The 26144-nt window shown below is 46.9% G+C and overlaps 2 protein-coding genes across 4 annotated transcripts in view; one reads left to right on the forward strand and one right to left on the reverse strand.

Moving 5' to 3' along the window:
• Nucleotides 1-6127, reverse strand: part of CCDC18 (coiled-coil domain containing 18) — a 110103-nt gene extending 103976 nt beyond the window's left edge. For 2 of the 3 annotated variants that reach the window (XM_077452901.1, XM_077452899.1), the window contains exon 1: nucleotides 6056-6127. The gene's annotated coding sequence lies outside the window, so the exon portion shown is untranslated. The remainder of the gene's footprint in view (nucleotides 1-6055) is intronic. The other variant, XM_077452900.1, reaches the window with a different exon arrangement.
• A 6179-nt stretch (nucleotides 6128-12306) lies between these two features.
• TMED5 (transmembrane p24 trafficking protein 5) overlaps nucleotides 12307-26144 on the forward strand; it is a 39041-nt gene continuing 25203 nt past the window's right edge. Inside the window, exons 1-3 of the mRNA XM_077452903.1 lie at nucleotides 12307-12558; nucleotides 23014-23111; nucleotides 23197-23380. Coding sequence (XP_077309029.1) covers nucleotides 12382-12558; nucleotides 23014-23111; nucleotides 23197-23380 — 459 coding nt within the window. The 5' untranslated portion in view covers nucleotides 12307-12381. The remainder of the gene's footprint in view (nucleotides 12559-23013; nucleotides 23112-23196; nucleotides 23381-26144) is intronic.

Here is a 26144-nt window from a genome sequence, read left to right on the forward strand (position 1 = left end):
TCTAAGAAGGAAGCTTAGTTACAATGTTGCAAGTTAAAAAAAAAAACTTGGCAGACTGCCCAGATGTTTTCTTTTGACAGCGGAGTGAGCAGATAGTTTCCACACTTGTTTATATGAAAGAATTGGTAACATCTGCAGAAGAGATCTCAGAGGGGGTGAATCGAGATCATGATTTTTTTAACGATTAATTGTGCAGCTCTACAAGGTACACTGCATGATTAGGGGTTCGGGGTTACATTGGACACAGGATGATTGGGATTCAAGAGTCACAGTGGACAACAGATGATTAGGGAACTTTGGGGGTCACAGGATGATCAGGAGCACTGGGGGAACAGAGGACACCCTCTCTCTTTTTCTCCCTCCCTTCTAAAATACATAACATAAAATATGTAAATTTTTAAAAACAGACATTATAAACATAAGGATCAATGACTGTTCCATCTCCCGCTGACAACATTGCTGCAGCAGCACTAGCAAATGCACATATCTTGGCTTGACACGCCCAGCTATTGATTGACCAATACACTGAGAAGGATGGAATGCACAAGGAGTCATGGGAATTGTAGTTCCCTGTAGGAGATACAGATACTAGCACAGTGGAAGGAAATTACATGCCAACTCTAAAGAACTCCTCCCACCATCACTAGCATTATCTGGCAGAGAAGGACTGGTGGAGGGGATTAGAGACCCCAATTGCAGCTATATGGTAGGAAACTAATAATTTCAGTTATGTTTATTACCATGTGTAACTTTCAGGCATTTATATGAGAATTTACTAAAATGTTTGTGTTGCCTTTAGTTGTACTTTAAGAGTTCCCTTCACTGGAACTAAGGGGCCAAGCCCAACGCCTGAAAAACAACCCCACACCATAATTCCCCCTCTACCAAATGATTTGGACCAGTGCACAAAGTAAGGTCCATAAAGACATGGATGAGCGAGTTTGGGGTGGAGGAACTTGACTGGCCTGTACAGAGTCCTGACTTCAACCTGATAGAACACAATTGGGATGAATTAGACTGGAGACAGAGCCAGGCCTTTTTGTCCACATCAGTGCCTGATCTCACAAATGCACTTCTGGAAGAATGGTCCAACATTTCCATAGACACACCCCTAAACCTTGTGGACAACATTCCCAGAAGAGTTTAATCTGTTATAGCTGCAATGGGTGGGCCAACCCAATATTGAACCATACGGACTAAGACTGGGATGTCATTAAAGTTCATGTGCATGTAAAAGTAGACCTCCCAATACTTTTAACAATATAGTGTATATGGGGGCTTTCAAGCACAACAACTTGCAAAACTTGTGAAGAAGAGCATATGCCATACTAAAAATGCATTAAAGCAGAGTTCCACCCTAAAGTGGAACTTCCACTCATCGGAACCCTCCCCCCCACCTCCGGTGCCACAATTGGCACCTTTCAGGGGGGGGGGGGGGGTGCAGATACCTGTCTAAGACAGGTATCTGCACCCATTTCTGGACATAGACTCCCACAGGTGGATTCCCTCTTTAAGGATTGGTCTGACATTGTTGCAAAAAAAAAAAAAACTCAATACACTTTTTTTTTCTTTTTTATGGACTGCTTTATATAGTTTGGATTTTAGTTTTAAATGAACCAGCTTCAATTGGATGGAAAGTAATCTGCAGCATTTTGTACTAGCTGGCAGTACCAGTTGAGGCAAACACTTCAGTTCTGAGAAGGAGCGGTGTGGTAATGGCATATGCCGACAGTCAAGATTTGTATATTGTTAGTGCAATTTTAATAAATGTGTTCGTGTGATTTTAAAACACTACACAAGAAGATCGTAATGCAGCACTTGGCTGAGGCAAATGAAATCCTGGTTCTGGAACCGGTTTGAGTGATGGAGAACTTTTGATCACATAGTACTGCGTGAAGCAGAGGCACACCTGGTCATTTAGGAGAGCGGCAGAATCACTGCAATTCTGTCCGCGATCTCAAAATGCACTGAAATTGCGAAATGCAGGTTCAGTTACCATTATTTTCGATGGCTCCTAAAACGTGTGCGTTTTTGCCACAATTGTTGTGAAGCAATTGCATGACATGAAGCTTGTGACCCAAAAAACGAGCAGGAGCTTCTTTTGGGTGACAAGCTTCACACAATGAGATTTTCTGCAATAAAACTGCACCAGGTTTTAGATGCTATTGAAAATAGTGGCAACTGAACCTGCGATTGTACTGCATTTTAAGATTCCGGTCAGAATCGCAGTGATTCTGAAACAATCTCAATTTGGGGGCCAAAAAAGGCATCTGCAATGTGATGAGCTGATCTCCTGGAGCAGTGGTCTCCAAACTCGGGCCCAACCAACCCTTGAGGCATTTGCAACATTGTATCTTGTATGCTGACAGATTTCTTTTTGGCCCCATTCACACAGGGCTGTCTGTATTTAGCAACCGCTTGCTCAATGGGGATGGCTCCGTTTACCCCCCGCTGAGCTGGTGGATGACAAGTCCGTCTCTGCACTCTGTGTAGGGACGGACCTGTCAGAGTCTGCTGTCCCCTTGGGGGGGTGGAATCGGATGATTATGGACCCCCTGTCCATTTTCATCCGATCCACCAGACGGATGGAAAATAGGGTTTCAGGCCGTCTGGATTTTACGGAGCGAGGCGCATGTTACCGCTGACATCCGTCACTGACCATACAGATCCGCCTAAAAAAACGAAAGGCGGATCTGAAAGGTCCACACATGTGAAAGGGGCCTTAAAGTGTTACTAAACCCAGGACCCTGCATTCACTATATCTGGTCTCCCACAGTATACAACATGGAAATGCAATTATTTTAGTAACTATAAGCTGCCAAATACAGTCTACAGGATACAGCAATCTTGTGAATTCTATTAGTGTCCGGCCAAGCACTGGTTAAAGTTTGTAGTAGTTTTCATGTTCCTCTGACTGTACTATGAGGCTGCATGACCCTCTGTCTCAACAGTGCTTATTACATACACCCTCCCAAAAAAACACTCTACCAATACACACCAAACTGAGCATGTGCAGAGGGCCTCCAAGGCTTTGTGCTATCAGGAGATGGCTTGGGGACAGTGGAAGAAGGGGAGGATCAGTGAAGACAGGATCAAACAGCCTTTTTACACAATGCTCAGGATTAACGAAATACTCAAAGTGAGTATAACAAGCATGGTTTACTGCATACACAGACTGATTTTAGTGTTGTGGGTTTAGTATCATTACGTGCTGAAGAAAATAGCAAATTGTTTTAGGTCTCTGCACCTGCAAATTCACCTGTGCAAAATAATTGCAAACCTGAAAACATGACCTTTTGGGGCTCCTTGAGGACTGGAGTTGAGAAACACTGGATTAGAGAATGTTTTTATTTTTTTTTATTTTTTTAATGGGTCCGTTTTTTGGGGAGATTTTCCTTTACATTCTGACAAGTAGACACGACAGGAAGTGGGAGAACCCCCCCCCCCCCCCCCAGGAGGTGCCCCATTAGACCCTTCCTTTGTATTTCTGTTCTGATGCAACTGTAAAAGTTTCCATTTCCAATCACTTTACTACCAGTGACAAGGATACAGACATTAAAAATTAGTATGGGGTCATATTACTCCCCCTTCCACATGCCAACCAAAAGGCTTTTTTGGGGTTTGGATAGAGTTGCATTTTAAAATGGTCACACCTATCCAGAGGTACTGAAATAAAGGCAACATGAGCCCTTAAGTATAACAACATTTTTATTTCGGATAGAGAAAGAGAAGGTCGTAACCCATCAAGTTTTTTTTTTGTATACCGCCCAATGTTGTTCTCAATGTGTGCCAACAGTCAATACTGGATGCCAAGTTCACCAAACATCATCCCCATTTGGTTCGGTAAGTATCCAAATACAAGGTGTACAAATTTCCCAAATTATTTTCTTGTAATTTAATAAGATATTAGAGACCTTACTGCTCACTATAATCTAAGAAAGTGTGTTTTTAACCAACTTCAAAAAGGCATAAAGGTAGAGCTCCAGGACTGGGCCAGGACTAATTCAGCTGCAAGAAACCTGTAATGCCGTGTACACACGAGCAGAATGTCCGACAGAAGAAGTCTGATGGGAGCTTTTCATCGTATATTCCAATCGTGTGTATGCCCCATCAGACTATTTATGTTGAAAATTCTGACGGACCTAAAAATAGAGCATGTTTTAAATATTTCTGACGGAACCAATTCCTATCAGGAAAAAACGCTTTTCTGTATGCTGTTCCGACGTACCAAAAACTACGCATGCTCTGATGCAAGTACGAGACAGAAGCTATTGGCTACTGACTATTGAACTTCCTTTTTCTAGTCCTGTCGGACCTATTGTAAGTCACTGCATTCTTGACGGTCGGACTTTGGTGTGATGGTGTGTACGCAAGACAGTTTTAGCGGAATTCCATCGGAACTCCGTCCAAAAAAAACCTTCAGAGTTTATTCCGAAGGGAAAACCAGTCGTGTGTACACGGCATAAGAGATTAAATACAAGAATGGAATATTAGGGACGGGTTTGTTTAATATTGCAGTCAGAGGGGATTTAGGCACATTGGGTTGGGTGTCACAGTTTGTTAGTAGGAAGATCAAGAATCCAATTGTTTTGGGACTATGCCTGTTTTATACTTGTATACACTATACTTTCACAATCAAATCCAGATTTTTGGCAGTTTGAAGTGGTCACCATCTTGGACTTGAAAGTGTTTTTGCTCTTTGGGTAACTTAGGTAAAAAAAAAAAAATTCATGATTTTGTATCAATGTCTACTTCAAACTAAACTAGAAATATGGAGGCAAGCATTGCTGACCACCCGAAAATGCTTGGCCGATTTTCAGATCGGTTGTCGGGTGCTGCCGCCGCCATTTGTCATAAGGGAAACTGGCAGTGAGGCCTTTCGGCTTTACAGCCGGTTCCCTACTGCGCATGCCCAAAGCACTTTCTAACTAGCGCTGCCACAGCCATGTCCCTCGGAAGTGGGGACAGGTACCTGTCAAAAACAGGTACCCGTTAACCCCCCCCCCCAAAGGCGCCAAATGTGGCACCAGAGGGGGGAAGCAAACAAGCAGCGCTTTCACTTTTGAGTGGAACTCCACTTTAATCAGTCATTCCTTTCACTGCAGCCTCACCTGCACTGAACAGTGAGTGAATGGGAAGTGCGCTGTGCTGAGCGGCTTCCTGTTTATTCACAACCTGAAGCATAGTAAACAGAGTTTACTATTCTTTAGTTATGAACGAACACAGTGAGCGCGTTCATTTAGAAATGGAAGATGCTGGTAAATAACATGTTTACTAGGCCCTTTTCCCACTCTCCATCCTAAAACATCCCTGCAGCAGCTGGGGATAGAGGAGGGAAGCCATCAGCACTGTGTGGCGGGAAAGTTAACATAGGGGAAGCCTGGGTAGTAGAGAGAATCTGTACTGAACGTGGCGATTAGAGTGTGTTCAGGCACAACCCCCCCCGCCCACACACACACACACGCACGTGATTACAAGATAAGATTATACAGGTGTCCAAGGATGTATATCCATACACTGAGGAAGTGCCAAAGGGCTGAATGTGACCCCGGGCAACTGGCTGGGCGCCAGGGATTTTATTTTTTTTAAAGAGTCCGCTAGAGCAGAGGACATAGGGAGTGGTACAGGTGTGCTAAGTAAGCAGAAGACTTAAAGATCCTGGTATCATGCCATAGCAATACAATCTGTGTACAATCAACATCAGATTTACTAAACCTGTGTAATAGGAGGACCTACCTAATCTACACCATCAGGCAGGATCCTGAACTACATGGCTGTTGGTGGATCTAATGGAGAGATTGTACAATCAGATTGTAAGGCCAGCTCCCTCTTGTCCCATCATTAGAGGAGGAGATCCGTCACACAATTCCCAGCAGCTGTGCAGTCACATTGTATAGAGGAGAACACTTCATTGATAACTGGCTCGCAGCTTCCCAGCCATCAGCCCACAGCTCCAATGTTCAGGTGATAAAAGAAACATTCTAACTGGTATACTGGCACGTGCGGTGACCTCTCTCTCCCCCAATCAGATTCTGCACGGTGCTTCCCCACTCACCATGACAAGCCGCTCTCCATTCATCCCACCACACCGCGATCCCCAACTTCCACAACACAGCCTAGCCCCGCCCCTTCCGTCATGTCCATTCCTACTGTGCCACCTGAAAACTGACAGCCCCGTCTCTACCCCGCTGATTGGACACAACTACTGACTTCGCCTTCCCGCCTAGTTCTATTCAACCAGTTACAGTGATATCCGTTACTCAAGGGGCGGGGTGACGCTTTACGGTCCCTATAGTGACAAACCTAAATAACAACTTTATTGACAGACAAGAAAAGTTGACAAAAAAAAAAAAAACACAATAGCTGTACCTCCAACTGTCCCTGATTTCGAGGCACTGTCCCTGATTTCCAACAATGTCCCTCCGTCCCTCATTCTTCCTCATCTGTCCCTCTTTTTGGCCTGATCTATATAGTTGTATATAAAATGCACTTTTTATCTTTCAAAAAGTGTTTCCAGTTGCTAAATCTTTTCATCCAATTAATAAATTGCTGCATTTGTGAACTTCAAAAGCCAATGTAAAGGGATAGTAGTGGTAAAATAAAGCACTTGTGGGTTTAACTAATCTTTTTTTTTTTTATATAAAAAGGGGGTGTGGCAGGGGGTGTGTCCTATGCCTACATACTTTTGCTAATAGGTGACCCTCACTCCCATCTCCCAAGTTGGGAAGTATGCATATATTGATTCTTTGTCCAAGAGAGAATGAAAATAATTTTACCCATCTCATTAAATAATAATAAAAAAAAGTATTTGTAGCAATGCAAACTTTTGTTTTGGAGAAAGTGGGGAAAGGTAAAACCTCAACAGGTTCTTTTGCTGTGGGCATCCCCAATTGGGAGACTGTGTCTCACTTCCTGTTCTGGGCATCCCCAATGGCAAGACTGTACCTTGTTTCCTGTCTGGGGCATCCCCATTGGGGATACTCAATCTCACTTTCTGTCCTGGGCATCCCCAATGTTGAGACTGTACCTAACTTCCTGTCTGGGGCATTCCCCATTGGGGATACTGTACCTCACCTTCTGCCATGGGCTTCCCCAATGGGGAGACTGTACCTCACTTCCTGCTCTGGGCATCCCCAATGGGGATACTGTACCTCTCTTCCTGTCTGAGGCATCCCCATTGAGGGTATTGTACCTCACTTTCAGCCCTGGGCATCAACAATGGTGGGACTGTACCTCGCTTCCTGTTCTGGGCATTCTCAGTGGGGAGAATGTACCTCACTTCCTGCTCTGGGCATCCCCAATGTTGATACTGTACCTCTCCTGTCTGGGGCATCCCCATTGAGGGTATTCTACCTCACTTTCAGCCCTGGGCATCACCAATGGTGGGACTGTACCTCGCTTCCTGTTCTGGGCATTCTCAATGGAGAGACTGTACATCACTTCCTGTTATGGACATTCCCAATGGGGAGACTGTACTTTGGTTCCTGTTTGAGGCATCCCCATTGGGGGTATCTTACCTTACTTTAAGTCCTGGGTATCGCCAATGGTGAGACCGTACCTCACTTCTTGCTCTGGGCATCCCCAATGGGGAGATTGTACCTTGTTTCCTGTCTGGGGCACCCCCATTGAGGGTATTGTACCTCACTTTCAGCCCTGGGCATCATGAATGGTGAGAGTGAGACTGTACCTCACTTACTGTTCTGTGTATTCCCAATGGGGTGAGTGAGACTGTACCTCACCTCCTGTTCTAGGCATCAACAATGGTGAGACTGTACCTCACTTCCTTTCTGGGGCATCCCCATCAGGGATACTGTACATCATTTTCTGTTCTGGCATTCCCAATGGGGTGACTGTACCTCACTCCCTGTCCTTAGCATCACCCTTACATGTATATAATTGTTCAAGCTTTCTCTGCCCCAGTGCTCTTTCCTAAAATATACCCATGAACAATTGTTAAAACGTCAGGTATTTTTCACATGCACTGAAGTTCATTTTGGAAGGATCTCTTTGAAGTGGGTTGTATCACACCGCACCTAAAAAGGTAGAGCAGGACTCCTTTCCACTATGCAGTGTGTGTGTGAGAACATATTGTATAGGTTCAAAGGAAACAGCAGCGCTCCAAGCTCTGTGCATAGTTCTCAGGTCCTTCTATGCCTCAGGTGTCGACTTCTATGGAGCATGTTCAACTTAGTACATATATATATATATATATATATATATATATATATATATATATATATATATATATATATATATATATATATATATATATATAGCAAGGCAGAAAATGAAGCTGCACCACTGCACCATGTCACATCATAGTTTTCAGACATAGACATGCCTCTGATGCGTTTCACCCCAATTGGGCTATTTGAAAATGTCTACGAAAAAGATCAATTGGGGTGAAATGCGTCAGATGGTTTAGGGTAGGAACTATGTCTGAAAGCCTGCTACTTTGAATCAACCATATAGTATGGTTTCACAGAGTGCTGCTTTGTTTTCTGCCTTTTCTAACATGCTGTATTTGATTGCAGAGTATAGATAACACCATCAGGGCCTATCCTAGGGGCACAGTCATCAGTACAGGAAGTCAGGGGAATCTTCCCAATGGGGACACAGACAGCAATAAAACCCTAATAGAGGTTCACAGACAACCATGTCGCAACAATGTGCATAGCTCATGGATGAGGTTGGTTGTGGCACAGTTCTATTTAGTTAAACGGCAGCACTGACCACTGAACATGATAGGGGATATAATCTTTATCATGATGCATGTTGGATTAAGGGGGGCAGTAGATAAAATCGCGGTTCAAACACCTTTTTTTCACCACACCCAGCCACATATGTGAACAAGCACTAAAATGAGAGGCGCGTTTTCAAAGCATGTACAAGCATTGTATATGTATAGTCAGTGGATGCAAGGCCTCACGTACACCTTGAACAGACTCTATTCCCTTAAGAACTCTAGGAAATTTTTTTATTTTACCATGCAGAGAGGCTGTGCCCATAGCATGGGTAAACTGCTCATTTTCATCTTGGGGATTATGGAGAGGAGATAAACTTACCTAAGACCGGTCCCTGCCTCTCCTGCCACCTCCACCCCCCCCCCCCCCCCACACACACACACACACACACACACTAGAGCGGTCTTGTGATTGGAGGGTTCCTGACGTCATCATGCCCTTGTAGCGCCGACTCCTGAAGAGCACGCTCTATGCATTTTTTTCAATTTAATATTCCTAAAATCACAGTTGGGTTTTAGGGTTGATTATGCCAAATTATGATTTCAGTACCAGTCTAGCTGGATTGCACTGGGTTCTCCTTGACCACAGGTGTCGCTGTCACTGTTGGCAAGTGTGAGAATGCAGTTTAGCTAGGCATATTGAGTGCCATTTTTTCTTGGAACCAGCCCAGTGGGTGTGTCCTCCTGCTGTGCATTCTGGGAAAGGGTATTTAAGGTACTGAGATCACGTGCTTCTGGGTTCCGGTCCAAAAGATCTTTCTGTCTGTTTGGTCCTGGTCCTCCTGACCAGCCCCCATGGCCCCCATGGCCCCCATGGCCCCCATGGCCCTCATGGCCCGGAGTGCAGATCCACCCAATTTCGAGTCTCGGGGCTGGATAGCCCGAGGCAAAGTAACTGAGAGGAGGATTCAAAGGTGGTCCGATGCTGTCTCATCTGTGGAGAGGCCCAGCAACTGGAGAAGCACCCAGGGGAGGATTCTTCTGGAGAAGGCCATGCATAGGGCTGGCTTCTAAGAAGGAGCCTGGAGGCTCAATTGAAGCACACTAAAGGATCTACACTCATACGGTATTGCCGGAATGGCTGCGAGATACTGGTACCGTATGATAGCTCTCTAAATGTACCTACTTCCCTCAGTTACATCCAAGTCTGTGGCAGAGACTTTGTTAAAGTGTTCTACATTCAAGTCTGTGGCAAAGACTTTGCTTTACTTAAACACTCTATCGGCTGCTAGGCCTAGTGAGAGGAGGTCTATCCGGTAGCTGTGAGAATCCAGTTGTGAACGATGATTCTCTGGATTTCTATAGTGAGAGACTTTCTATCTTTTGCAGTTCCAAGAATACCTGAACTTCTTACCTAAACCTTCTACCCTTCACTGAGAGACTGTTTGCCTACCTTTTCAAATAAATATCCCAAAAAGTGGATCCAGTGTCAGTTTCTACAATTCTTTGGGCCATCTACCTCGGGAAACCCCTAGACGCACACGAGGTCAAGAAGGTAACGGTAAGCCCAACAAAACCAGCCGCTCCTTCGGGGGTTAGTGCCACACCCTTAAAGCAGAGTTCCATCCAAAAGTGGAACTTCTGCTTTAAAGTGGTACTTCAGTCATTTTTTTTTCAACTTTACATCTATTAAATCTTCTGCCTTTGTTATTTTAACTTTGGATTGTAAAATATTTTTTTCTGCCAATAAATAGGGCAGGAAGGGAGGAGGGATGAGTCATAAGAAGGCCAATGAGAGCTGCAGTGCTGGAGGTGTGCCTCCGTTTAAATCCAGGAAGTGAACAGGCAGCAGCTTCAGCTGCCCACAGTTAAAATGGTTGCAGCCAGACTCTGTGGAGGGAGATTTCTGCAGCATATTAGGCAATTACAGGATCACAGTATATATAAAATAATATGCAAAGTGGTTGGAGGGAAGCTTCAGAATGGCAAAAATGTTTTTATTACAAATTATATGAGCAGACTGCAGTACCTCTTTTAAATACTCCAGACCCCCTGACATGCCACATTTGACATTTCATTTTTTTTGGGGGGTACCTAGTTTTGACAGGTACCCAGCTCCCGCTTCCGCTAAGTGCACCACGGCCCCCGAGTGGAAGTTCTGCTCTCCCCCTCCTTCCTGGCAATCTTCTGGGACATATCACAGGTCCCAGAAGATTGCCTGGCCACACAGGATGCACAGCACGACTCGCACATGCTCAGTGCGCACCCATCTGTGAAGCCGCAAGCTGTCACAGCCGGGTGCCCTCACTAGTGATGCAGGCACCGAGGAGAGGAGAAGTAGAACTAAGGCTAGCTTCACACCTGGCATTTTGTGAATGCACCATTGACAGCCAAAGAAGCTTCTGTGCCTATTTTTGTGTTGAGCTTCATGTGTTTTGGTGCATTTCTTGCTCATTTTGACTTGTGCAAAATCTCCTAATTTCTTGCCCATTTTGGAGTGCTGTTAAACCCCAACACTTCATAGTCCTGATATGTGCCTGCTACACCATGTACTTGTATGAGAAAGTATCCTGTTCTCTTTGTATGGTTACTTTATGTGAAATCCTTGGTGCTCATGCCAATCCCTTTGCTTTCCTATTAAAACTGACCACACTAAGCAGGAGAAAACACCAAGGTCAGTTCTGTAGCTGTTTTGGAACTCAATGTACTCTCTTCTAATTCTAATGATGAGACTTTTCCTGACACGCCCCCTCTGCTCAGCCATTCACTGAGAAGCTCAGTGTGCTGCTGCTTCTCCCCCCCCCCCCCCCCCAGCTCTTATGCAGCTGAGAATAGAGGGAAAGAGGCAATGTGATCACAAAAAAGTATTGATATATATTTTTTTATATCTATACACAAATGTTTTTCCTTTCATTTCTATTTTATACTGAATGGGTTGTTTTGCAAGGTGATCCTTTACAATCACATTAACAATGAATTGCACCACAAGCGCAATATGTACTTTTATGAGTGTTTATGGAATGCTCAGATGTGAATAGAGCCTTAAGACAAGACTTTTTTTGTTTGTGATAGAATAAAGATGGATTATAACACCTGTCAGGTGTTTATTGCTGTGTCCCCATTAGGGAAATCCGCCCTCTCTATTTGTCCTGCTTATCCCCATCGCTGATAATGAAAGCAAATCCCACATTTTGGGCTGTCACCAGGACAAGAATAGAGGGAAAATCTTGCAATGGGGACACTAGTTCTGGTGACAACTAGAAGTTTCCTCACACTTCCTGTTTTGACTATGGGACAGGAAGTGAAGGAAACTGTCTCCAATAAAACGCAGTTGACAAAAAACCTCACAGAGGTTATAACTCTCCCTTAATGAAAAATGAAACAAAAATTGCCTTTAGCTCTATTTTAATACATGAACAGCAGGACATGAGGCAAGGTAAGAACACGCTTTTCTTCTTCTTGCACAGATCAGATGTTCCCCAAGCTGACCCACAGCAGAGTATTGTTTACTGGAAGGAGCGATGTAATTGGATATCCCCCATAGGACGATGACTGGCCTAAACCCGCCCTAAGTCCGATCAGAGCAAGGGACAGCCCTGATTGGCTGCAGGCATGTCTTCCGGACACGCCTCGCTCCTGTGAGGGGAGTTCCAGCACATGCTCCCTCGGTATCATTGAGTAGGATAAGCTGTCCGGGGATGGGGACGGAGGAGGCGGCTCTGTTAGTTCTCCTATTGGGAGCTGTGAGTGTACAGCGTGGACTGACCTTCACCCAGACAGTGGATGGAGACTTCACCTTCACCCTGCCGGCCGGACAGAGGGAGTGCTTCTTCCAGCCTATGAAGAGCGGGGCTACGCTGGAGCTGGAGTACCAGGTAATCACAGGGTCTATGATAGTCTATGGGCGGTCACAGGGACTGCCCACCAATACATTCCAATACTGTGTGTTCGCTGTCCCCGGTATGGAGTCACCGTCCAGGTTCTGATGACTCCTGTAGGGCGACCACTCCGATCTGCAGTCCACATGTCAGAGCAAACTTCACAAGTCCTTCTCTGACCAATCAGATGTCGCAACATCATCAATCCATGACACCGGAAGTGGCTGAGTTCCTTCAGACATGGGTTGCTGCTGAGTTTATGATCCAGAGATATTGTGTGCTTCCCCATACTGATCTGTATACTGTGTGCTTACCCCCCCAATACCGATCAGTATAGTGTGCTTACCCCCCCAATACCGATCAGTATAGTGTGCTTACCCCCCCCAATACCGATCAGTATAGTGTGCTTACCCCCCCAATACCGATCAGTATAGTGTGCCCCCCCAATACCGATCAGTGTACTGTGCGCCCCCCCCCCCAATACCGATCAGTGTTCTGTGTGCCCCCCCCCATACCGATCAGTGTACTGTGTGCCCCCCCCATACCGATCAGTGTACTGTGCGCCCCCCCCCCATACCGATCAGTGTACTGTGCGCCCCCCCCCCCAATACCTTTCAGTGTACTGTGCGCCCCCCCCCCAATACCTTTCAGTGTTCTGTGCGCCCCCCCCATACCGATCAGTGTACTGTGCGCCCCCCCCCCCCCATACCGATCAGTGTACTGTGCGCCCCCCCCCCCCCAATACCGATCAGTGTACTGTGCGCCCCCCCCAATACCGATCAGTGTACTGTGTGCCCCCCCCCCCAATACCGATCAGTGTACTGTGCGCCCCCCCCCCCCCATACCGATCAGTGTACTGTGCGCGCCCCCCCCCCCCCCATACCGATCAGTGTACTGTGCGCGCCCCCCCCCATACCGATCAGTGTACTGTACGCGCCCCCCCCCCATACCGATCAGTGTACTGTGCGCGCCCCCCCCATACCGATCAGTGTACTGTGCGCGCCCCCCCCCCCATACCGATCAGTGTACTGTGCGCGCCCCCCCCCCCATACCGATCAGTGTACTGTGCGCGCCCCCCCCCCCATACCGATCAGTGTACTGTGCGCGCCCCCCCCCCATACCGATCAGTGTACTGTGCGCGCCCCCCCCCATACCGATCAGTGTACTGTGCGCGCCCCCCCCCCCCCCATACCGATCAGTGTACTGTGCGCCCCCCCCCCCCCATACCGATCAGTGTACTGTGCGCCCCCCCCCCATACCGATCAGTGTACTGTGCGCCCCCCCCCCATACCGATCAGTGTACTGTGCGCCCCCCCCCCCCATACCGATCAGTGTACTGTGCGCCCCCCCCATACCGATCAGTGTACTGTGCGCCCCCCCCATACCGATCAGTGTACTGTGCGCCCCCCCCCCCCCATACCGATCAGTGTACTGTGCGCCCCCCCCCCCCCATACCGATCAGTGTACTGTGCGCCCCCCCCCCCCATACCGATCAGTGTACTGTGCGCCCCCCCCCCCCCCATACCGATCAGTGTACTGTGCGCCCCCCCCCCCCATACCGATCAGTGTACTGTGCGCCCCCCCCCCCCCCATACCGATCAGTGTACTGTGCGCCCCCCCCCATACCGATCAGTGTACTGTGCGCCCCCCCCCCCCCATACCGATCAGTGTACTGTGCGCGCCCCCCCCCCCCCCATACCGATCAGTGTACTGTGCGCCCCCCCCCCATACCGATCAGTGTACTGTGTGCCCCCCCCCCCAATACCGATCGGTATGGGGGGGGGGGGGCGCACAGTACACTGATCGGTATTGGGGGGGGGGGCACACAGTACACTGATCGGTATTGGGGGGGGGGGGCACACAGTACACTGATCGGTATGGGGGGGGGCGCACAGTACACTGATCGGTATGGGGGGGGGCGCGCACAGTACACTGATCGGTATGGGGGGGGGCGCGCACAGTACACTGATCGGTATGGGGGGGGCGCGCACAGTACACTGATCGGTATGGGGGGGGGGGCGCGCACAGTACACTGATCGGTATGGGGGGGGGGCGCACAGTACACTGATCGGTATGGGGGGGGGGCGCACAGTACACTGATCGGTATGGGGGGGGGGCGCACAGTACACTGATCGGTATGGGGGGGGGGGGCGCACAGTACACTGATCGGTGTACTGTGCGCCCCCCCCCCCCCATACCGATCAGTGTACTGTGCGCCCCCCCCCCATACCGATCAGTGTACTGTGCGCGCCCCCCCCCCCCATACCGATCAGTGTACTGTGCGCGCCCCCCCCCCCCCCCATACCGATCAGTGTACTGTGCGCGCCCCCCCCCCCATACCGATCAGTGTACTGTGCGCGCCCCCCCCCCCATACCGATCAGTGTACTGTGCGCCCCCCCCCCCCATACCGATCAGTGTACTGTGCGCCCGCCCCCCCCCCCCCAATACCGATCAGTGTACTGTGTGCGCCCCCCCCCATACCGATCAGTGTACTGTGCGCCCCCCCCCCCCATACCGATCAGTGTACTGTGCGCGCCCCCCCCCCATACCGATCAGTGTACTGTGCGCGCCCCCCCCCCATACCGATCAGTGTACTGTGCGCGCCCCCCCCCCCCATACCGATCAGTGTACTGTGCGCGCCCCCCCCCCCCATACCGATCAGTGTACTGTGCGCGCCCCCCCCCCCATACCGATCAGTGTACTGTGCGCGCCCCCCCCCCATACCGATCAGTGTACTGTGCGCCCCCCCCCCCCAATACCGATCAGTGTACTGTGCGCCCCCCCCCCCCCATACCGATCAGTGTACTGTGCGCCCCCCCCCCCATACCGATCAGTGTACTGTGCGCCCCCCCCCATACCGATCAGTGTACTGTGCGCCCCCCCCCCCCAATACCGATCAGTGTACTGTGCGCCCCCCCCCCCCCCCCATACCGATCAGTGTACTGTGCGCGCCCCCCCCCCCATACCGATCAGTGTACTGTGCGCGCCCCCCATACCGATCAGTGTACTGTGCGCGCCCCCCCCATACCGATCAGTGTACTGTGCGCGCCCCCCCCCATACCGATCAGTGTACTGTGCGCGCCCCCCCCCCATACCGATCAGTGTACTGTGCGCCCCCCCCCCCATACCGATCAGTGTACTGTGCGCCCGCCCCCCCCCCCCCAATACCGATCAGTGTACTGTGCGCGCCCCCCCCCCCCCCCATACCGATCAGTGTACTGTGCGCCCGCCCCCCCCCCCCCCAATACCGATCAGTGTTCTGTGCGCGCCCCCCCATACCGATCAGTGTACTGTGCGCCCGCCCCCCCCCCCCCATACCGATCAGTGTACTGTGCGCGCCCCCCCATACCGATCAGTGTACTGTGCGCGCCCCCCCCCATACCGATCAGTGTACTGTGCGCCCCCCCCCCATACCGATCAGTGTACTGTGCGCCCGCCCCCCCCCCCAATACCGATCAGTGTACTGTGTGCGCCCGCCCCCCCCCCCCAATACCGATCAGTGTTCTGTGCGCGCCCCCCCCCCATACCGATCAGTGTACTGTGCGCGCCCCCCCCCATACCGATCAGTGTACTGTGCGCCCCCATACCGATCAGTGTACTGTGCGCCCGCCCCCCCCCCCCAATACCGATCAGTGTTCTGTGTGCCCCCCCCCCCCAATACCGATCAGTGTACAGTGCGCCCCCCCCCATACCGATCAGTGTACTGTGCGCCCCCCAATACCGAGGCCCATCTAATCCTAAGAATAAAAATGTAATGTATTGCGGCCCTAAGATGTAGTAGCTGTATTTTTTCTTTTCAGGCTGTTTCCCTTTATTTTTATCTGATTCTGCCAATAGCGCATTTCTTGTCCTAAGTGATAACACTCATTCGCTGTAGAGGTCATTGTTGTCACCCTAGGCCGGACTCCTGATTTGGACTACAAGCTGCTCCTTCTCTCCTTATCTCTTACAAGCAGAGGCATTGCTTTTGTAGTTAACAGAAGACCGTGATAAGATTGTATGAGATTTCAGTTCAACGCATAAGGGTACATTCTTTCTAACAAGATCAGCCGGTAATTTTTATTGACTTCCAATGTGCCTTTGAACATGTTAGAAAATGTGACTACTATAGAAGAGTCAGTTCCCTAGCACAGCCCTCTCCCTCCTTATACATGATAGCGCTCTTCTCTTTGAGCAGTATCTAATTGTCTGTGATGGCCCAGCTCCTCCCCACCCCACTCTGCATACTTGATCGTGGGTGGAATCGCAGTGATGCTGCCGAAATTTCAAATCTCTGCAAAATGCAGGATGCGTTTGCGATGTCATTAATTCTTTAATGGCATCCCAATAATGCCACAATTTTGCTGTGATTGTATTCGCAGCGTGCTACGCTTGTCATTCACAAAGGAACACAAGCTTCTTTTAGGTGACAGTGTAGCGCATTGTGACTGCAGTGGGATTTACCATGCGGCAATCATGGGCAGATTGGGGTGCTATTAAGAAGTAATGGCATCGCAAAAGCATCCTGTGTTTTGCAGCGGTTGAAATCTCTGCGATTCCACTCGCGATCAGCTGTGAATGCATCCTTGGGCTTTAGATTTTATTTAAAGCCAGGGCACTCAGCTAATCTCCCCTTTTCCAAGCTGTCAGCGTATGTTTGGGGGTTCTGAGTAAATGTCTAGGGGAAAAAAAAAATTATGAGCCCTGATACTGTGGTCAGTTTACATGCCTCCATCAACAGCGCTCTCCTCTGTCCTTTTCTGTGCTCCTATGTCCTCCCCACTCCCCTGCCTGTCAGCTCTATGTCCATGGACCCACTGACCGCCTCCATCATTCATAGTAGAGAGCTCTGTGCTGTAATCAACACAGAGCTCTGTATACTGGCAGGTAATCCTGTTGTTGTTTGTATTCCCTGCAAAGCAGGGATAACAAAAAGAGATCACTTGGTAAAAGCAGCACATATTACACATTGTTAGGCACACAGTTAAGCCCCCTTGATCGTCCCTAGATGCTAATCCCTTTCCAGCCAGTGTCAGTAGTAGTCAGATGGCCTGCCACACTATTGCCGCCATTACTAGTATAAAAAAAAAAAAAAAATCCAGGAAAAAAAGTTATTACTTAGCATTTTAATGGGTGAAATCAGTATTGGATCCCCTATCAATCAGCAAGATTTCTGGCTCCCAGGTGTCTTCTATACATGTAACAAGCTGAGATTAGGAGCACCCTCTTAAAGGGAGTGCTCCTAATCTCAGCTTGTTACCTGTGTAAAAGACACCTGTCCACGGAAGCAATTGATCATATTCCAATCTCTCCACCATGGCCAAGCCCAAAGAGCTGCCCAAGGATGTTGGGGACAAGATTGTAGACCTACACAAGGCTGGAAGACAAGACCATCACCAAGCAGCTTGGTGAGAGTTGGTGCGACTTATCCACAAATGGAAGAAACCCAAAGTAAATGTCAATGTCTGGGGCTCCATGCAAGATCTCACATCGTGGAGTTTCAATGATCATAAGAATGGTGAGAAATCAGCCCAGAACTACACGGGAGAATCTTGCCAATGATCTCAAGGCAGCTAGCACCATAATCACCAAGAAAACAATTGGTAACGCACTACTCCTCCATGAAGGACTGAAATCAGAGCTATGGGCGAAAGTGACGTTTTGATGTCGCTTCCGCCCTACAATAATATGGAGATGGGTGGGGCCATCTTCCCCTCACTTGTCTCCATGTCAGGCCATGAGAAGGACGCAATTTCTTCCGCAGCTGAAAGCGGCTCCGGTAAGCGGTGGAGGGCACCAGATCGCAGCGGGGGGGCCTTTCCCGGCGCCGATTAAAAGTGATATTTCGGTGAATCCGCAGAGACCTTTTTTTTTATCTTGAACCAGACCACTCGCTGAAGAAGAGGCTACCAGGGTTATGGCAGCTAGCTGCTGCCATAACAACGATATCCTCCTTCAAAGTACCAACGTATAAAGACAGTGGGTGGTCCAGAAGTTGTTAAACATGGAGGTGGAAACATTATGCTTTGGGAGTGTTTCTCTTCTAAGGGGATAGGGCAACTTCACTGCATTAAAGAGACAATAGACAGGGCCATATGTTGCAGCATGAGACTGACCCAAAACACACGGCCAAGGCAACAAAGGAGTGTCTCAAGAAGAAGCACATTAAGGTCTTGGAGTGGCCTAGCCAGTCTCAAGACCTTAATCCCATAGAAAATATGTGGAGGGAGGTGAAGTTTTTGGTTACCATACGTCAGCCTGGAAACCTTTAATGACTTGGAGAGGATCTCCAAAGAGGAGTGGGACAAAATCCCTCCTGAGATGTGTGCAAACCTGGTGGCCAACTCCAAGAAATGTCTGACCTCTGTGATTTGTCAACAAGGGTTTTGCCATCAAGTACGAAGTCATGTTTTGCGAAGGGATCAAATACTTATTTTATGCATTAAAATGCAAATCAATTTTACGTATTTATCGGCGTATAACACGCACCCCCCCCCCCCCTTTAAAGCCAAGGGAAAATTGTGGGTGTGTGTTATACGCTGATTCCCCACTGATTGTGAGCGGAGAAGTGAGCGCTGCCGAGATGCACATAGCCCAGTGTGCTTGGCTCCGCTCACAGTCATGCCCAGTCCCACCCTATGATGGACATAACACAGGGACTGGGCGTGACTGTGAGCGGAGCTGAGCCTAGCCGAATACATTCGGCTATGTGTATGTCGGCGGCTCTCGGCTCTGCTCAGTCTCGCCATTGGACCTGTTTTATGCCCATCATAGTGCGGGACTGCGAGTGGAGCCGAGCCTAGCTGAGTACACTCGGCTTTGTGTATGTCGGCAGCGCTCGCTCCTCTGCTCACGGTCAGTGGAGATTGGCGCCAATTTTAAATAATCAGCCTGCAAAGACACTGGGCAAAGGGTGCAATGATGGACATTGATAAGGCTGCATTGATGGGCATTTAAATGTAAGTTATGTTTTTTTTTTTTTTTTTTTATTTTTTTTTTTTATAAATTTTTTCTTAAACTTCCCTCAGAAAACTTGGGGTGCGTGTTATATGCTGATAAATACGGTAAAACCTATTTTGAAACTGATTTATTTATTTTTTGTTGTTTTTCTCACTGTTAAGTAAACCTACCATTAAAATTAAAGACTGATCATTTAATTGTCAGGGGGCAAACTTACAAAATCAGCAGGGGATCAAATACTTTTTTCCCTGACTGTATATTAAGGTGAATGATCTTGGTTTTTCTTTGTATATACATACTGTAGCTGTGAGAGGAAGCGGTCACACGAGAGCAAGAATTTTAGAATAGCTTTGTTATCACTAATTAGTCATGCAATGGTCTTGCTCTTTGGTTTCTTTTCTTGGATTAAAGTGTATCTATATACAGTTTTCAGTTTTGAATAGGGTAGGGAATTTTTAGAACCTCCTTCACCCCTTCCCCTTTTTTTTTTTTTTTTTTTTTTTTTATTCTGTCTCATTTTGGGGGGGATTTAAAGAGGAGCTCCAGTATCCCAAACACTTTTAATTGGGCAGCTACAAATACTGTAGCTGCTGACTTTTTTTAAGGAACACCGGCTTAAGGGGCAGTTTCCTACTGTGCATGCACGAGAAGTGCTGCGCTTTGTGAAAGATTCCGCAGTCTTCGGGGACCATTGTATGTCTAGAAGGCTGGGGGGGGCGAACATGCCCGTAGATCACTGTGGTGATCTGAGCTGGAAATGGGAGCCAGGTACCTGTCAAAAGTGGCAGTGGGCACAAACAAGCAACGCTTCCCCTTTTGGGTGGAATTCTCAGCTTAAGCCCAGGTTCGCACTGTTGTTGGATTGAAATTGTGCGAGTTTAGCTGAGCATTCGCCAGTGACATCACCAGCTTTCTTCAAATGAGAATCTCTCCTAAATGTTTACAAGTTGTTCACCGTACTTACAGGTAAGACTTATTGTAGGCCTCTGTTCCAGCTCTTTGTAAGACTCTTTACGATTGGGCACTTGTGGATGCCTGTGTCCCCTACTATGTGCCATGGTTCCATTACTGTAAAACCCTGTTGAGGGCTTTTATTTTCCAAGAGAATCTCCTTAGGGCTTATTCACATAACTGTTCTTGGCTGTACACCAGCCAGATCAATGTTTCCCCTTTGGCAGGTATGGTCAGGTTTTTCCGACTGGCTGTGGCTGCTCAGCCCCTAATAATAGATGACAGGCTGAGAAGCTCAGCATTGCCTGTCATTGATTTGCAAAGCTGTTATTGAAAGGTGTGTGTGTGTGTGTGTGTGTGTGTGTGTTTGTTTTTTATTTATTTATTTATTTTTTTCAGAAAATGCCATAAGGGCCGGTTCACACTGGGGGCGATGCGAGGCGACACGACTTGCCGTGCCGCGATCTGACAAGTTGGAACCGTTCTGAGAGGAGCGACTCGAGTCGCTCCGACTCAGAAAAAAGGTTCCTGTACTACTTTTGGGCGACCTCGGGGCGACTTGCATTGACTTCTATACAGAAGTCATTTGCAAGTCGCCGCTGAGGTCGCGGCAGGTCGCGGCGAGGCAAGTCGGTGTCGCCTCGCATCGCCCCCTGTGTGAACCGGTCCTAAGTCTCGGTTCTCACAGGGGCGACTTGTCCAGGCGCCTTCGCCGCCTGACAAGTCGCCCCTGTTCTGTACTACGGAACCGTTCTAATAGGAGCGACTCGAGTCGCTCCGACTTAGAAAAAAGGTTCCTGTACTACTTTTGCGGCGACTTCAGGCGACTTGCATTGACTTCTATACAGAAGTCATTTTGCAAGTCGCGGCAGGTCGTGGCGCTGCAAGTCGTGCCGCGTCCTGTGTGAACCGAGCCTAGGGAAAGAAAAAAAAAAAAACGTGTGCCTCCTCTTTTCTTTTTTTTTTTTTTTTTTTTTTTTTTTTTTTTTTTTAGAACTTTAAAATTTTTCTGTTTCTGGGACGCCTGCCTTTACATGCACATGAACTTTAATGGCATCTCAGTCTTGGTCCATTAGCCTTCACAGAAATCTGTTCCACAAGGTTTAGGAGCATCTATGGGAATATTTGACCATTCTTCCAGAAGCACATTTGTGAGGTCTGGCACTGATGTTGGACGAGAAGGCCCGGCTCGCAGTCTCTGCTCTAATTCAACCCAAAGGTGTTCTATCGGGTTAAGGTCAGGAATCTGTGCAGGTCAGTCATGTTCCTCCACCCCGAACTTGCTCATCTGTGTTTACGGACCTTGCTTTGTGCACTGGTCCAAATCATTTTGGTGGGGGGGGGGGGGGATATTATGGTGTGGGGTTGTTTTTTCAGGCGTTGGGCTTGGCCCCTTAGTGCCAGGAAAGGTAACTCTTGAGGCATCGGCATATCAAGGCGTTCTGGACATTTTCATGCTCCCATGGATGAGCGAGTTTGGGGTGGAGGAACTTGACTGGCCGGCACAGAGTCCTGACCTCAACCCGAATAGAAAATCTTTTGGGATGAATTTGAGCGGAGAATCAGAGCCAGGCCTTTTCGTCAACATTGGTGCCTGACTTCACATATGCGCTTCTGGCATTCCCATAGACACACCTAAACCTTGTGGGCAGCCTTCCCAGAAGAGTTGAAGCTGTTTATTGCTGCAAAGGGTCAGAAATTTAGATGGAAAAGGTTCGATCGGATTATATTGTCAGAAAATCCAATCGTGTTTGGGCTCTATCAGACTTTTTCCGTAGGAAATTCCGACAAAAAAAAATTGAGAGCAGGATCTAAAATCTTCCAACAAAATAAATCTGATTGGACTTTTTCCAATCGTTTTGTAGAGAATTCCGACGGACAAAGTGCCACACATGCTCAGATCAAATAACGAGACCAAATCTATTGGCTACTAGCCTCTATGTAGTCCCGTCGTATGCAACGAATGTCACCACGTTCCGAACAATCGGATTTTCCAACAACTTTGTCCGACTGTGTGTATGCAACACAAGTTTCGGACAAAATCCAATGGCTTTTGTGGTCGGAATGTCCAACCGTGTGTACAGGGCATAAGACGCCATTAAAGTTTGTGTGTGTGTAAAAGCGGGTGTACCAATACCTTTTGTTAATATAGTGTGGGGTGTGTATTTACATGAGACTATCAAGAATGGTAAAGGCATACTGTACAGTGATATCAAAATTGAGGGCTACCAATATAGAACTTTTTTTTTTTTATTATATATATATATATATAATATATAATATAATTTTTTTTTTTTTTTTTTTTTTCTTCTAATGATTTTTGGACACAATGGTGCTCCTGTTTGCTTTTTCTAATAACTAGGGTGTATTGTATAAGTAAGTTCGCTCAATTGGTCTTTCATTTGAAATGTTATTGCTTTTGTCTCTACGGATTTCCATCCAACATCTTTCCCCTTTTAAACAGCACACTAAAGCTTAGATTATTAGGAATATGGATCAGGCCATTGTCCAATTTAATGTCAAAAGTCATTGCATTCTCTATTGGCTGTTTTTGTATGCAGGTTCTGGATGGTGCGAGCTTGGATGTGGACTTCTACCTCATAGCTCCAGATGGAGACATTGTATTGTCTGAGACACGCCAGTCCGATGGGGTCCACACGTAAGTTTAATAAGATATTTTGAATGAGCAATGGTTAACATCACCAACCTTGTACATAATTAAAACATTTTTTTTATCAACTTAGAGTGGAGACCATTGATGGAGATTATCAATTCTGCTTTGACAACACCTTTAGCCGACTCTCGGAAAAGGTGATCTTTTTTGAACTCATCTTGGACCACATGAATGAAGAAGGGAATAACCAGGAAGACTGGAAGAATTATGTAGTAGGTGCAGATCTACTGGACATGAAACTTGAGGATATTCTGGTTAGTGCCATTTTCTTTGTGTTGTCCTCATTCTTTATCTAGATTTTCCAGATTAAAAAAAAAAGTTAAAATACACACAGTTGTACAGTCTAAGGCTGGCCATACATGGTAGAATTTCGAAAGAATTTTCTTTTGAAAATCAGAAAATGTGTGCGTTTTTGTAATTCGATGATGCCACCATTGATTTTGAAATTCGGCCAACCAAGCCTTTTAATTTCACCTCATGTTGCTACAGACAATTTTCGTGGCTGGAAATCTTCTTTTGTTGCACATGCAAATTTTCTTTTTCGATTTACATTTCTCGCACGATTCTGCCATCGTTGATTTGAAAATTGTTTTTCAAAAAATACAAGTTTGATTGCCGCACAAAAATCTGCTGTTGCTGCAGCCCTACTAATGGTGCAAAGTACGAACTAAAAATCTTAGATAAGATTTTTGAAAGAAAATTCTTTCGAAATTCGACCCATGTATGGCCTCCCTAAGAAGACAGTGCAATACAATACAGGCTAATTTAACTAACAAAGGTAGTGGCCTTCTGCATATGAACATTATTATATTGAAATGCAAATATTAACCACTTCAGCCCCGGAGGATTTGGCTGGCCAAAGACAAAAGCACTTTTTGTGATTCGGCACTGTCACTTTAAGTAAAAATTGGGCAGTTGTGCGACTTGGCTCCCAAACAAAATTGAGGCCCACCCACAAATACAGCTTTCTTGTGGTGGTATTTGATCACCTCTGCGGTTTTTATTTTTTGCGCTACAAGCAAAAAAAAACAAACAAATTTTGAAAAAGCAATAGTTTTTACTTTTGCTATAATATCTCCCCCCAAAAATTTTGAGAGAGAGAGATTTAAGCCAATACGTATTCTACATTTTTTTTTTTTTTTTTTTTTTACAAAAAATATTGCAATAAATGTTTTTGTTTCTAGAAAAGTTATAGCATCTACAAAATAGGGGATTGAATTATGGCATTTTTATTTATTTTTACTAGTAATTGTGGCGATCAGTGATTTTTCTTATGGCGGACAAATCGGATGCTTTTGGTGCTATTTTGGGACCATTTATACAGCGATCAGTGCGATTAAAAATGCATTTGTTTCGTGTGTAAATGTGACTGGCAGTGAAGGGGTTAACTAGGAGGGCGCGCTGCAGGGGTTAAGTGTGTCCTAGGGAGCGATTCTAACTGCAGGGGGGATGGGCTGTGTGTGACACTACACTGATCACAGCTCCCGATTACAGGGAGCTGTGATCAGTGACACTGTCACTAGGCAGAACAGGGAAATGCTTGTTTACATTAGCATTTCCCTGTTCTTCCTCTCCGTGAGACGATTGCGGGTATCCCCACGGACATCGAGTCCGTGGGAGCCGCGGTTGGACTCGCAGCGGGCACACGCCTGATATCCAAGCCCCGCGAAATCACGTAATATACCGTGATTATGCGCAGTGGAGCCAACCTGCTGCAGTAAAACTGCGGCGGCTGGTCCGCAACCTGTTAACATAATCCTCTCCAGCACTAAACTGACATAATATAACGATGTAGCCAAACCATATGAATGGAGGCTTGGCAAGAACAATTGGCTTATGTACAAAACTGATCTTTAAGATCTATTTGATAATATAAACTTATCAGAGAATATTTACTTATTACAAATGGTTGTAGCTTAATAAAAAAAAAAAAAAATGGGAAAAGCCTCTTCCTAGCTTGTTTAATGCACATTGGCAAGGTTTCTGCTTTTGGACCTGGAAAGCGTTCTGGTTACAACTTTCTCTGGTTACAAAGAGTTCTGCTCATTTTTCAGTTTATATCTGTAGGCTTTTCAGCTGAAGAAAGCTAATTCTATGAACCATGGGAAAATGTAGGTTCCAGGCAGTCGATGTACAGCAGATTGTGAGTGCAATGCCTGGATCGTGCAGACTCTCGGTACACTCTCTGCCCCTACATCCGATATGGGCAGTCAGTTACTGAATGGCAGGAAGAATCAATAAACCTCTAGAGCACGCCCACACGTTCCCTTGCAGTCCATTGAGAACTCCAAGTTGTAAGCCGCAGTGGTTGACGGTGCTTGTGGTCTATTAGTTCAGAAGAAACTCAGTGAATGATGTGGCACTGTGAGCGGAGACCTGGGTGGCTGCATTGTTTTTCAAATTGACAGCGGGGTCACCCGCACTACATATAAGAATTGGTGTTAGACTTGCCACTGCTGTTCCTGTCAAAAATGTGAGAAAAGTGTATATATACCACAATCCCAATAAACCTAACTTGTTAATAATAAAGTGCTAATACTGTGCATGAAATGTGTGCAAAGAACAATTGAAATAGTATAAAATATTGAACAATCATGTAGCCAGTAAATGTTCTAATAAGTGAGCAAAATTGCGTAAAGTTCCAATTGCAAAGACTCCTTCACAAGTGCTGCTGTGCTGACAATTCCCAAGGTGCTGCAATAATTGATATCCACACAGATGGTACTGTGCTCTGCACACCCCCCCGAGTGATTAGACTCCCTAGATCCAATGGACCCCTCGTAGTACTGTGTTGTAGGTCAAACAGGCTTAGTCTGGTGAGCGGGGTGATGAGACGCCAACTCCAAGATACCATTCTTACTGTGATGTTTCAAACTCAGACATGAGAGAGCCCACATAATGTAGTAAGTCTTGTTTATTTAGTAGAAATCTAGCTTACAATGTTCCATAGTAAAAAATTAAAGAATGTAACATCAAAAGACAGTCCGCTCGTTCCAGGAAGCAGTGGGTTCTTTTGAG

This window comes from Lithobates pipiens, unplaced genomic scaffold (genome assembly GCF_037356315.1).
Source record: "Lithobates pipiens isolate NorthernLeopardFrog02 unplaced genomic scaffold, aLitPip1_a1.2 Scaffold_23, whole genome shotgun sequence".
Lineage (NCBI taxonomy): Eukaryota > Metazoa > Chordata > Amphibia > Anura > Ranidae > Lithobates > Lithobates pipiens.